The sequence below is a fragment of the Talpa europaea genome, assembly GCF_964194135.1.
Source record: "Talpa europaea genome assembly, chromosome: 10".
Classification (NCBI taxonomy): domain Eukaryota; kingdom Metazoa; phylum Chordata; class Mammalia; order Eulipotyphla; family Talpidae; genus Talpa; species Talpa europaea.
In genome coordinates, this window is record NC_140077.1 from 59,927,450 (window position 1) to 59,941,333 (window position 13,884).

General features: G+C 37.2%; 1 protein-coding gene across 1 annotated transcript in view; it reads left to right on the forward strand.

Annotated features, from left to right (window-relative positions):
* MINPP1 (multiple inositol-polyphosphate phosphatase 1) overlaps positions 1-7,736 on the forward strand; it is a gene marked incomplete at both ends in the record, with an annotated part of 34,471 nt that extends 26,735 nt beyond the window's left edge. The window contains one exon of the mRNA XM_084245460.1: positions 7,340-7,736. Within this exon, the coding sequence (XP_084101586.1) occupies positions 7,340-7,736 (397 nt within the window). The remainder of the gene's footprint in view (positions 1-7,339) is intronic.
* Between the last annotated feature and the right edge of the window lie 6,148 nt (positions 7,737-13,884).

The following is a 13,884-nucleotide window of genomic DNA, read 5'->3' on the forward strand; positions in this document are numbered from 1 at the left end:
GATTGCTTCCATATTTTGGCATTAAAGCTGCTGTAAGCATCCAAGTTCAGGATTTTGTGTGGATATAAGTTTTTAATTTACTTGCATAAATATAAGGGGACACAATTGTTGGATCATATGGTTGGAGTATGTTTATTTCCTAAGAAACCGCCAAACTGACTTCCATGTGACTGCATCATTTTGCATTCCCTTTAGTAATGAGAGTTCCTGTTGACACCATTTGGTGGTGTCATTTTTCTGGATATTGAACATTCTAATAGATGTGTAGTGGTGCTTTGTTTTAATTTGTAATTCCTAATGATGTATGGTGTTGAGCATCTTTTCATATGCTTACCTGCCATTTGTATGTCTTTCATGAGGTACATGTTGAGATCTTTTGCCTGCTTTTTAATTGACTAGCTTGTTTTCTTATTGCTGAGTTTTGGGAGTTCTTTGTTATATTTTAGATAACAGTCCTTCTACAGATGTGTCTTTTGCAAATAATTTTTTCACAATCTGACTCTTTTCTCTTTCTCTTGACATTGTTTTTTTCAGAGCAGAGGTTTTAATTGTAATGAAAGTCAGGGTAATCAGTTACTTCTTTCATTTGTCATACCTTTGGTGCTACCTGAGTCATCTGAGCTTCCTTATTTAATATCTTGTAACTCAATCCCTATGGCATTAAAACCAAAAATAACAATTGGGATTACCTCAAATTAAAGAGCTTTTACATAGTGAAAGAAAATACGAGGTATTTTCATACACACCCTATTGAATGGCAGAAAATAGGCACACAATAATAACTAATAAGGTACTACTATCCAAGGTACGTAAGAGACTCATATAATTCAATAATTGAAAAACAAATAAGCCAATAATAAATGAGCTGGAGATATGAACAGACAGTTCACCAAAGTAGATAATCAGAAGGCCAAAGGAGCATATAAAAAAAAATTCATCATCATTCCTAATAGAGAGATGCCGATTAAAACTACAATGAGAGGGCTTCCCTGGTGGTGCAAGAGTTTAAGCACCACACTATGAAGCAATTCACAGCCTCTGCAGCACGAGTTCGATCCTTGGCCGGCCAGGGAGAAACCCACATGGTGCAGCAGACCTCTCCTGTCCCGCCTGCTGCTCCCCTCAGCAGTGTATTTCAGTCAGTCTGCATGTTCTATTCCCCTCTCTGTCTCTGGTGAGTCCTCTCAACGCCTCTACCCTGCACCTTTGGCCTGTACCCCAGCTCTTGTATGCATAAATAAATAAATCTTTTAAAAAAAAAAGCAACTACAATGAGATACCACCTCACACCCATGAGAATGACACATATTAAAACCAAAAAAAAAAAACAAGAAGTGTTGGAGAGGATATGGAGAAAAAGAACCTTATTACACTGTTGGTGGGAGTGTGAACTGATGCAATCTGGAAAGCATTCTGGAATTACCTTAAAAAATGAAAAATGGAAATACTAACCTGGCAATCCTAATCTTAGGCATATATCCATAGAAAATGAAAGCATCAACAAAAAACTCCATATTCTCCACAATATTCATAACACCATTCTTTACAATAGCTAGGGCATGGAAGCAGCCTAAATGCTATTGACATACTATTGGATCAAGAAGGTGAAGTATGTAAAAGGTATTAGACACTCATAGATATGATGAAATGCAGCTATTTAAAAAAAAAATGAAGGGAATTTAAGAGAATTATGTGCTGCAAACTAAGTCAAAACAATAACAGATGCTGCACATTTACATTGCAGTTTGATACCAAAACACTTTCAAAAATTAGTAGACATTAGTAAATATCCTAAGTTTCTCTAAGGTTAAGAGGGAGAATGAAAGGAAGGAAAGGGGAACACAGTGACAGTGGTGGGTTGATCTAAGTTAAAAAAAAAAAGTCCTAAAAAGTACAATAGCATTAAACATTACTGCCTCACAGTGAGATACCTAATGCTGTTATTCAAGCAAAATGTTATAATACTCAATGAATTTGATAAAGTATCCTCCTTGTTAAATCACATGTGCATAGAAATAAATGCATCTGGATTTTCTCCTATGTTATCTTCTAGGAGTTTTATAGTACTGACTTATATCTGATCCATTTTGAGTCAATTTTTGTGAGGGGGTATAAGGTATGACTCTATATTCATTTCCTTTTTTTTTTTTTAAGATTTATTTATTTTATTAATATGAGCACTGGGTACAGTCAGAAGCGTGGGAGGGTGAGAGAATTCACCAGAGCCAGAGCAGGGAACAGAACAGGCAGACTGATGAAATACACTGCTGAAGGGAGCAACAGGCGCAGCAGGAGAGGTCTGTGAGCCATGTGGGACCCCCACTGGCGGCCAGGGATCAAACCAGCACTGCAGAGGCTGCAGGCAGCTTCGCAGCCCAGCGCTCAACTGCTGCGCCACCAGGGGAGGCCCTATATTCATTGTCTTGCGTTTGAGAATGTCCACTGGTCCAACAATTAATGTTGAAAAGACTCTCTTTGATATATTACCTTTGTGCCTTTGTCAAAGGTCAGTGAATTATATTTATGTGGATGTATTTCTGGACTCTGTTCTATTGATTGATTTTTCTATTCTTTTGCCAATATCACCTGTCTTTGATTAATGTAGCTTTATAATAAATCTTTGAAACAAGTAGTGTCATATATTTGAACACATCAGCTTTTAAATATTGAGTTACCTTTCTGAATCTTTCGCCTCTACATATAAATTTTAGAATCAGTTTGTCCATACCCACAAAAATGGAATTTGATTTTGATTTTGTTGACTCTAGATTAAATTGGCAAGAACTGAGATTTTGACAATATTGTCTTCCTGTCCCTGAACATAGAATATCTTTCCATTTATTTAGTTGTTCTTCGACTTTGTAGTTTTTCTCATATAGGTCTTCTAAATATTTCCTTATTTAATACCTAAGTGTTGTTTTTTCTATTAATGTATCAATAAATGGTAATGTGTTTTTAATTTGAAATTTCTACATGTTTATAGAAAAGCAGTTGACTTTTCCTGTTAGCCTTGTAACTTGGAATTTTGCTGTAATTTCTTACTAGTTCCAGAATTTTTGGTAGATACAGACAATCATGTTATCTGCAACAGAGAGTTATATTTCTTCCTTCCCAATCCATATTGAGAATACCTTTCATTTTTGTCTCATTGCATTAGCTAGGACTTTCAATACTATGTTGAAAATAAAAAACAGTTGATTTTTACATATGCGTGACATTAAGGCATTCAAAAGAAAAAATGGGTTTTATTGCTTTTTGAAATAAAAACCTAAGAACCTCAATTTAAAATAAATGTAGGTCAAACCTAGATTTAAGTTCTTTTGTACCTTGAATGTAATAGGACTTTGAACTCATCATAATTGTACATAGACCTGTTGGTTTCTTTCTTTTTTCCATCACATTTTTTTCTAACATGTACTGGTCATTTTTTTGTATCTTTTTTTTCTCTTTTCTTTTTATTTGATTGGCTTTTGAATGCAAATATGTAAGACTGTCCCACATTTCTCTATCCTATACTGTTTGCCACAGTACCTAGCAGCCGCGTATGGTTATTCAGTATTTGAAAACTAGGATAGTGTGAATTGAGATGTACTTTAAGAGTAAAGTACACACTGCATTCTGAAAACTTGTTTGAAAAGAAGAATATAAGGTAGTCCATTAATTTTAAGTTAATTATATATTGAAAATATAATGTTTTGTATATATTGTCATGTATCTTCTCAGTTCATTGAAATTCTTCAGTGGGGAAGAGAGGTGAGAGTAACTCACAGATACCTTTTTTTTTTTTTTTTTTAAAGATTTATTTATTTATTTATTTATGCAAGCACTGGGTACAGTCAGCAGCACGGGAGGGTGAGAGAAATCACCAGAGCCTGAGCGGGGAGCAGAACAGGCAGAGGGACGAAGTACACTGCTGAGGGGAGCAGCGGGCGGCAGGAGAGGTCTGCGCGCCATGTGGGATCCTCCTCCGGTGGCCGGGAAGCAGCCATGGATTGAACCGGCGCGACAGAGGCCGCGGGCAGCTTCGCAACCCAGCGCTCAACCACTGCGCCACCGGGGAGGCCCTCACAGATACGTTTTTTGTGAGGCAATGGGAATATTATTACCACAATCCTTCCTGACCTCTTGTGTGTCCTAAATAGATCTTACAGAGAGCATAAGGAAGCATTGAGCTTCTGGTTGTTCCTGGCTTTGAGCTTTCTGCCTCATGGCTAGAGAAGTTACAGTGTAAACCAATATTACTTCCTTTTCCTTAACTTTATCACTCTTCGATTCCATTATATTTAGATTATGGTAATAGTATTAGATTTGACTTAAACATACTCAAATGTATAATAGGGCCAGGCAAGTAACAAAGGAATGAATCCAACCTATGTTAGATAACTTGGAGTGATCTTTGTATCTTGTGTAGCAGGTAAATGTCCTCTCTGAAGGGTAACCCTTATTCCTAGTCAGCTGATTATTGTCTTAGGGAACTATATCTTGCTAGATCTTTCAGGTTTTTAAAAAGAGCCCCAAATCAGAATTTTTAAGAACATTATATCTTACCAATTTTTAAATACTGACAATACAGTACAATATTGATGCAGGTCAAACCAAACATAGCTATGGTCTGAATGGTGCTGCTTTGTAACTTTGGATCTAGTGGATGCTTCTTGGAAATAATGAGTTTAAGATACTTTAGATTACCTAATAAAAGTATATCAGTGATTAATGGTTAGTTGGTGGTTTTTAAAATTGCCCATCTTTTAGAGAATATAAATCTCAAAAGATAATTGTGACTAATGTTAATGGAGTTTTTTTGTATTTAGTTTTTGAGTATGTATTCCTAGTATACTTTTTTCCCCCGTAGGAACGTATTTCTACTCTTTATTATTTACTTTTCTGTTACTCATTGTAATGTGAATTTAGTTTTTCTGATCATTTAGGAGAAGTCTCATGTCAGATTGCTTTTCTCACCTCTCAGAGCTTGCTTACTGCTCTGTGTGTGTTCAGAAATATGGTGGGTTGCTTTCTTTTTTGAAATTTCCTGACTCTAGTCCCCTCCCTCACTTTTACTTGGACCTACTTTTTCTTTGTTTCTACTGTCTCTCTCTGGCCAAAGCTTGATTCCATTTCAGCAATTTCTCCTTCACATGGGCTCTGTCCTGGAATGTAGTTTTGGAGTGACTGTAGAGCTCACCGAGGATAAATTTCTCCCGCCCCAGGAGTGGGCTAATGGTAGACCTCCTTTGCATTCACCAAATACTAATTGGGCTAAACCTATCACAGTTGCAGTCATTTCCTCAAATTGACCCACAGCATTTTCCTGTGACTATCTAATGGCTTCTGGGAGTCTCCTGCTTTTTATAGTTCTACATGCTCTGTGACTTCCCTTCACTTTTTTCCATACTCATACTGATAAATATACTGATTTTTGAGCCTGCTGATGATTTGTTGTAGGGTAAAGAAAATGTCAGGCTTTTCTGCCCTCCCACCATCAGGATAGATGATGGATCCTTGCGGTCCTGAATGCATGCCTGATGGCGGGCACCTGGAGTAGGGTGTGGGGCATAGGTAGATGGGATTCACCTGGGCTGAGACTGGGCTTTTAAGGGCGGTGTCACAGGGACGCCAGCAGAAGCCGAAGAGAAGCGAAGAGAGAAGCAAAGAAGCAGAAGCAGAGAACGCCAGAGAGCCCAGATAAAATGAAGACTTGCTGGGGGCTGGGAGGACTGCCAGCCTCGCGGCCCCCCAGCACCCTTACCTGCTGTGTACCGGGTAAATCCCAATAAAAATACCTGCAAAAAGCCACTGAGGATTCTGACTCCTTTACCTGGTCTGCTGGATCAGAAAACCTGCTCAGTGACTATTCCTGCCTTTACATTTGTGAAGAACACTTTCACACATAAATTATGTTTTGTTTCTCATGGCTTTTGACTTTGTTATCTAGTTGCTTCATCTGCTTTATTGTGGGGAATCAGAAAGATGCAAAACTGCTGCAGATGCTGCTGTCCTTCTAGAAAATCCAGATGCACTAAATTTATTAACTAAAGTATGAGATGGTAGCAAGAAGTCAGATGATTGTGTTGAATAAGGTTACAAGTTATACTAAAGAATAGTAGTAACAGGGGCCTCCCCTGGTGGCGCAACATTTGAGCGCTGGGTTGCGAGGCTGCCCGCAGCCTCTGCAGTGCCAGCTCGTTCCCTGGCCGCCGGCGAGGGTCCCACAAAAAAAAAAAAATAGTAGTAATAGTTTTACTATAAAATCTGGGGAATGGCTAAGTAATATTCACCAGAAAAACTCATGGAAAACTTGAAAAGAAAAAAACTAAACTTAGCTCATTGTAACGGATGGAAGGACACTGTGCGGGTTTTCTATGATCCTATGCAAGACGGGGTAAAGAAGGAGAGAGTCCTGGAGCTCTCAGTGGCTTTTGCAGGCTTTTATTGGGATTTACCAGGCACACAGCAGGCTGGGAGGCTGTCAAGTCTTCACTCTTTCTGGGCATTCTGACGTTCTCTCTGCTTCTCTCGTGGTTCTCCTTTCTCCATTCGTTCTGCTCTGCTGGCGTCCCCATGATGCCACCCTTAAAAGACCAATCTTAGCCCAGGTGAATCCCATCTACATATGCCCACACCCTACTCCAGGTGCCCGCCATCAGGCATGCATTCAGGACCACAGGGTTCTGTCATCTATCCTAATGGCGGGAGGGCAGAAAAGCCTGATACTTTTTACCTTACCCTACACTCATAATGTTAAAGCTGTTGTATTTCTGGCAGGTATAAATTTCACTTCCAACTATTATACAACTTATGTCAGCTAGAATAGGTTGTTTGTCTCTCTATTCTGAATGTGATACCCAAGTCAGGTCTTGTAAATGATTGAAGGATTATATGAGTTACCATTACCTGTTCAGATTTGGTTTTCCCCGGGACATATGCTGAATATTGCTTGTCTTTTGTAAGTTTGAAATGCATTCAGAAGAGCTCCGCAGAATTACCAATATTTACTAAGGGACAGTTTGCTTAATTTCATTCACAGAAAAGCAAACAATTTTGAAATACAATAATCTGCTTCAAATTCTTGATTCAAAAAAACTATTCTCTCATTAAATTTAAAGAATAATATGCATGAACACTATTTTAGGTGGATTTGTAATACTACAATGAGCCTGGATTTTGGTCCTTAACCTCTAGTATAAAATGTTGTTATCTACCACACAGAATTTCAACCATGTTGTTCAGTTGTATTTGTAAAGATTCTTAAAATAAGAAAGTGTACACTACTTGTAAGCGTAGACATTATATTCTATGACACAAATATATGTACTTGTTTTTTCTCAATTTCTCTTTTAAGGTCTCAGCCAATTTCTTCTCCAGTCATTCTCCAGTTTGGTCATGCAGAGACCCTTCTTCCACTACTTTCTCTCATGGGCTACTTCAAAGACAAGGAGCCCCTAACAGCTTACAATTACAAGGAACAAATGCATCGAAAGTTCCGAAGTGGTCATATTGTGCCCTATGCCTCCAACCTAATATTTGTTCTTTATCATTGTAAAAATGCTAAGAATCCTAAAGAAGAATTCCAAGTTCAGATGTTACTGAATGAAAAAGTATTACCATTGGCTCACTCACAAGAAACTGTTTCTTTATATGAAGATCTGAAGGCCCACTACAAGGACATCCTTCAGAGTTGTCACTCGAGTGAAGAATGTCGATTACCAAAGGTGAACAATACATCTGATGAGCTATAAGTAACTGGAAAACATTTTTAATTTATCAGGAATCTATGGGGGAATTATTACATGCGTGAAATAAGTGGATAAGAGAGCTTTCATATTGCTTGGGTATTTCTCTTTTCACAGAAAAATGTTGACTTTTATTTTGGGTCTGGACGTGGACATGTAAGAAATGATTCTTTTTTGGAGCAGCACTCTCAACCATTCACAGAAATTGGTGGCACTGCAAATGTTTACAGAAATTAAATTCTTCTAATTTATATAAGAAATCTCACACGAGACAAAGAATATGATTTCAATATGATACTGGAAAGTGCTGGAGTCACAAACATTATGGACAATTCACAGCTTGATTGAACTGAGTCTTAGAACTTTGCCAGTTGTGCTGCAGTACTCTTTCTTTCCTCAGGTAGTGCACGCCTCGTATGGTTTTTTCCTTAATCAGAAATACTGTGATACGCTACGAAAGTATCACTTTGGAAGAAAGCGAATACCTCTCCAGTTGAGTATTTGAATCAGTGTTTAAAAACAAAGACTGATTTTAAAGGACTCCATCACTGAACAGAAAGTATAATAAAATAAATATTTTTACTAATGGTATTTATAAATTATTTGAATGCTTTTTGAAAATTCCTTTAAACTTCCTGCTAAGTCTTACAAGGCCATTCTTTATTACCATACTTGTTTTACATATGTAACAGTGGAAGGACAAAGAAGGCAAGAAGTCAGGTGGATTTAAAGTCTCTTAAATCCATTACTTAGCCATTTTTCCATTGTCACTTTGCTTCATTCTTTTATATTTTGTTATTATGTGAAATGTATCTTTGGTGGTTTAATTTCTTTCTCCTTTTTTTTTTTGAAATAAAGACTTAATCCTGTGTGGCTTAATTTTACGTGTATTAACTCATTTCATGATGCCATAAAAGTGTTTGCTATAATAATAAATAGAATGCTTGTGACTTTATTATATGTCTGTGTTCCCCATATCAATGTAGATCAGTAAGTGATCATTAAAGCCTGAAATTTCAAGCAGCTCTGACTAAATTGGATGATATAAGATACTTCTAATATAAATTTTCCTCAAATTTTTATTTCTTGAAGAAAAGGAAATTTGCTTTATTAAAAGCCAAAAAGTTAACTATACTGAAATTATAAAAGAAGATGTATAGATCATCAATCTATTGATCATTGATCTTAAATAAATTATATGCATAAAATATATGATTAGCTAGTAAATACTGTTGATATGTCGGTACATTTTTTTCCTGCAAAATTCTGGTATTCTCTTTTTCTAGTTGTAAATTTGTTTTACAGATTTGTTAGTTTGAGAATGATATAATGAACAATCATGTACCTCATCCTGTTTTATCAAAATAAATTTACATTTGCTTTAGATCCAAATAGGAACAATTACAGACTTCTGGACTATGAGGTATGCCTACCTGATGTTACTGTCTTTATTCCTTGCCTGGAGGTAAGGATAAAAATCAGTATTCGCCATTCCATTGCATGCTTGACTCTGGAAACTTGTGGTTTTGTGAGAATTTAAAAATTTTTCTATAAAAGGACTTATACTGTGCACATCATTCTTGAATGAGTGGTTTATTTTAACTTATGTGTTTGTTTTTCAAGACTTTTCTTCATTCTGATTGTTACAAATTAATACTGTCAGCTCATCAATATCTGTTGAGTACTTATTAATGTCTAATCCCTAGTCTTAGTTTGTGGGCATAATAAGTTGAATGAATAAGTTATTAATCATTCAATGAAGTTACCTCTTTTTTTGGTATTTTACATAATTTTTTAAATTTTATTTTCTTACATCGTTTTTCATTTTTGTACAGTATTTGATTTCTCAGATGTAGTCCCCATAGTTTTCCCACCACCGTAGCACCCATGATCTATCACCATAGTCCCTTGAGCTCTTAACTCCCTGTTTGATATCTCTTCCTCCCCAGCCCTTGCTGGATGCCTCAAATCTATGATCAGCTTGCAAGTTTTGTCTTTTTCTTGACTTTTTGTTCAGTTTATCTATATGCCACCTATAAGTGAAACCATCTGGTATTTATCTTTTTCCTTCTGACTTATTTTGCTTAACAAGAGTTAATTCATTTAAGTGACCAAATTACTTAGTTAAACGAAAATTCAATCAACAGTGGTTCTGACATTTTGGTCAATTAATAACCTGTAGACATGAGCCATTTTTCTATTTAATCTACAGCTTGATGTATGTAAAGCATTGTACGTAGTGTTTTTATGGTCGTTAATTTGAAGTTTCTGTTCAACATATTCACTTATGCTGTTTTAGCTATATAATCTGGATCTTAATTTTAACACTGAAAGCAAAATTCAACTTGTAAAGAAAAGAGCTTGAGTTTTGCTTTTTTCCAGGAATAATCAACTTTTATGATTACTTAAATCCTTTTGCAAACTACTAAGGCATGCCCTAAAATATTTGGGAGTTGTTTTTTTTTTTAATTTATTTATACAAGAACTGGGGTACAGTCAGAGGCGCGGGAGGGTGAGAGAATTCACCAGAGACAGCGGGGAGCAGAACAGGCAGATGGACAAAAGACAGTGCTGAGGGGAGCAGTGGGTGAGGCAGGAGAGGTCTGCTGCGCCATGTGAGTTTCTCCCTGGCCTGCCAGGAATCGAGCCCGCGGCTGCAGAGGCTGTGGACAGCTTCACAGCGCGGCGCTCAACCCGCTGTGCCACCGGGGAGGCCCTATTTGGGAGTTTCATATGACCACGCCAGAGTATATAAGTGTAACTTCGGGGAATATATTTATCTGAGATGGTATTTCATGTAGTTCCTTAGTGATCTTACAGAATTTGGACTGACTTGCCAAACATAAGCTGAAAATACTTACATTTACATATAATTATATCTAGCTTTTCTCCTGCATTTCTTAAAAAAAAAAAAAACACCTTATTTTCCATCAGTTTTCTGATGGAAACTACAAGGCTACTCAGTCTACTCATAAGCACCTTTTTTATTGGTTTGTGTGTAATAGTCTTTTGAGACAATTCTGCTTCAAGAAAAAGGATGGGAACATTATTAATATTAATTTATATGAAAAAAAAATTTGAACATTCCCAGACCTAAAATGTAAATACTAAATCATACCAAATAGCATTGTTTTACCTTGGATTGCAGGAAAATAAAGTTGGGATGAAAATGTATAGATTTTCTTTGCTTTTTTCATTTGAGTGCATCCTACCGACTTTAGTTCTGATTGCCTTCTTGAATGAACATTAACAAGAAGGGTACTTTTGAAAATGTTTTCAACAAATCCAGGTTTGAGGTAAATTATAAAAGTATTTACTGGTAAAATATATCTTTGCATACCATGAGAAAGGTCTGTTTGGTTGGTAAGAACACTAACACTGATTTTGCTCGAGGTATAATTGTTCTTTCTTTTTTTTTTATTTTTTTAGAGGCATGTTTTATTTATTTGTTTGTTTGTTTTTTTGTTTATACATGCACTGGGTACAGTCAGAAGCGCGGGAGGGTGAGAGAATTCACCAGAGCCAGAGCGGGGAGCAGAGCAGGCAGAAGGACTGAAGTACGCTGCTGAGGGGAGCAGAGGGCGGCAGGAGAGGTCTGCACGCCATGTGGGACCCTCCTCCGGTGGCCGGGGAGCAGCCGGGGATCGAACCGGCGCTGCAGAGGCTGCGGGCAGCTTCGCAACCCAGCGCTCAACCGCTGCGCCACTGGGGAGGCCCTAATTGTTCTTTCTTTGAGAGCTCATTAGCTTCATTTTCTTACTGTTTTTTCTTTCCCTTGCCTTGCCTTGGTGATATAGTGCTTTTTTTTCTGTCTGTGTTGTTGCTTCCTGAAACTTTCCGTCACTCTTTGCAATTAAGATGAAAATTGTTCTAATTGAACTATTTTAGATAATTATACTTTTGCTGTCTCCTTAATCCACCAAACGCTATCATGGTAGGAAAAAACAATTACATTTCACAACTTTTGTTGCTACTTCCATACTAGGTGACTTCCGTACTAGGTGAGTCCTCTGAGGAGAGATTGAAGTCCTTGGGGCAGAAGATTGAAGAAATGAGATAGAAATAATCCTTTTCCTTTTCTCTCCTGAATCATAAACAGTACACAAAACTCTGTAGATAAACAATCGGAACTAAATGGGATTCTATATCCCATCTAGTCTGCTTTGAAATCTTTCAGGTTATTCTAGTATGGGAAATAGAGTAGAGTGTCCAACACTGGGACACTTTGAAGCTGGGGCTGCTGCTACTTTATGCCTCAGTCACCTGCTGGAGGTAGGGTGATTAAGTAATGCTTACTTTTCAAGCTTAGTTGCTATTGGCCTAGCTCTTGAAAAAAATACAGGCATGGAGAGAAGACTCTTCCAACCCATTGGAAGACCTTCAAAGAACCATTTTTCTTAAGTCTAAAAACTCTGATTGATTACCAAATATTTTTATACACTATTGTAAATAGGGGTACATGTATTTGTTGTTAGTATTTACTCAAACACAATTATGTAAAGTCTACTCTTAAAAATCTTCCAAAGTTACAGGGCCATATGTGTATTCATCATTCTCAATACTCAGCAATGTACCTGATGTTAACTAGGTTATCTATAATCATGTGTGTGAAATAAAAGTGTCATTAGGTGAGAAATACTCAAACTTGCCAAGTACAACAGGAGATACTTTACCTGTTATTCCACTTAATCTTCACTAGATTATGAAGTTGGTAGCATGAAACGCATTCTGCAGATGAGGAAATTGAGGCTGAGTATAAAAGTAGGCTTTTTTTATATATGTTAAGTGCTCTTCAAATTAATTATATCAGTGGTAAAAATGGAATTTGGATTTAGTTCATTTGGGACACTTTGGTGTACCGATTAATACAGACTGATCTACTTAAATGTCTTGATTCCACATACCACTGCAATAAAAATACTTTTGAAGATGCTGCTGCCTTTTGTCCTGTGTAGCCATTGGTTGTGATTGCTACAAGAAGTTGCATACTCAGCAGGGATGCAAAAGTGTAATGAGACCCCTGTGTATTACCTTTTCCAAGACAGATCAGTTTCTTCCATCTCAAGTTAGGTTGACTGCTGTGCACCTGCATAGACGGCTTTCAGGAAGGTGGGGCAGGCGAACTGATTAGTTCTATCACAGACCATCCCTTAGAACTGTGTTTGTTGTATTTCTGGGTAAAGCAAAATCCAGAGCTTGTTGGAGATTCTGAATTGTTTGAATCCCAGAATAATGCAAACTATAATTATATTATTCACTTATCTTCCCTTTCATTGGTGAAGTAACTACTTACTTTAGCGCTCATAGCCTTACTCCAGTAACTTACCCAGTGAGTATAGAGCCCTGCTCATTCAGCACACAGTAATGGCAGCTGACAGATGCTTTACTAAAGATTCACAATTTTAAGGAAAATGGCAAGTCAATTTGCTGCAGGTTGCTAGTGTTATGCCATGTAAATAATCCCTGCCCCACTGTCATGTAAATTGGGTATTCCACTTTGACCCTCCTTACAGTAACTATGTGTATTACAGCAATCACCACAGGGCCATCCAATTACGTAAGTAGAATCTTGTTACATACAAACATTGCTGGAAAGTACTTGATCTCCCAGTGATGATGTCAACATTTAAAATGTGGCCTCAGACCAACAGCATTGGCATCAGCTGGGAATTTGTGCATTCATGTGGTCTTTTTTTTTTAATTTTTTACATCATTTTTCATTTTTGTACAGTGTATGCATTTTCATCTTGGTTGTAGTCCCTATAAAATTCCCACCACCCTTGTTTTGATCCTACTCCCTTCCCCCCACCCCATAGCATGTCTCTGGTTTATAGTTGCCTGTTGATTTTGATTTTTACTTTATTATATTAGTCTTTTTCCTGATCCCTTATTTGGGTTTTCTAAATTCCTGCTATGAGTGAGACCACCCGGTATTTTTCTTTTTCTTTCTGGATTATTTCGCTGAGCATGATCCCTTCCAGTTCCATCCATGTTGCTGCAAATGGCACGAGTTTATCTTTTTATGATTGCTGAGTAATATTCCATTGTGTATATGTACCACATCTTCTTGATCCAGTCATCTATTTTTGGGCATTTGGGTTCCTTCCATACTGGGACTACATCAAATTAAAGAGCTTCTGTACAGCAAAAGAGA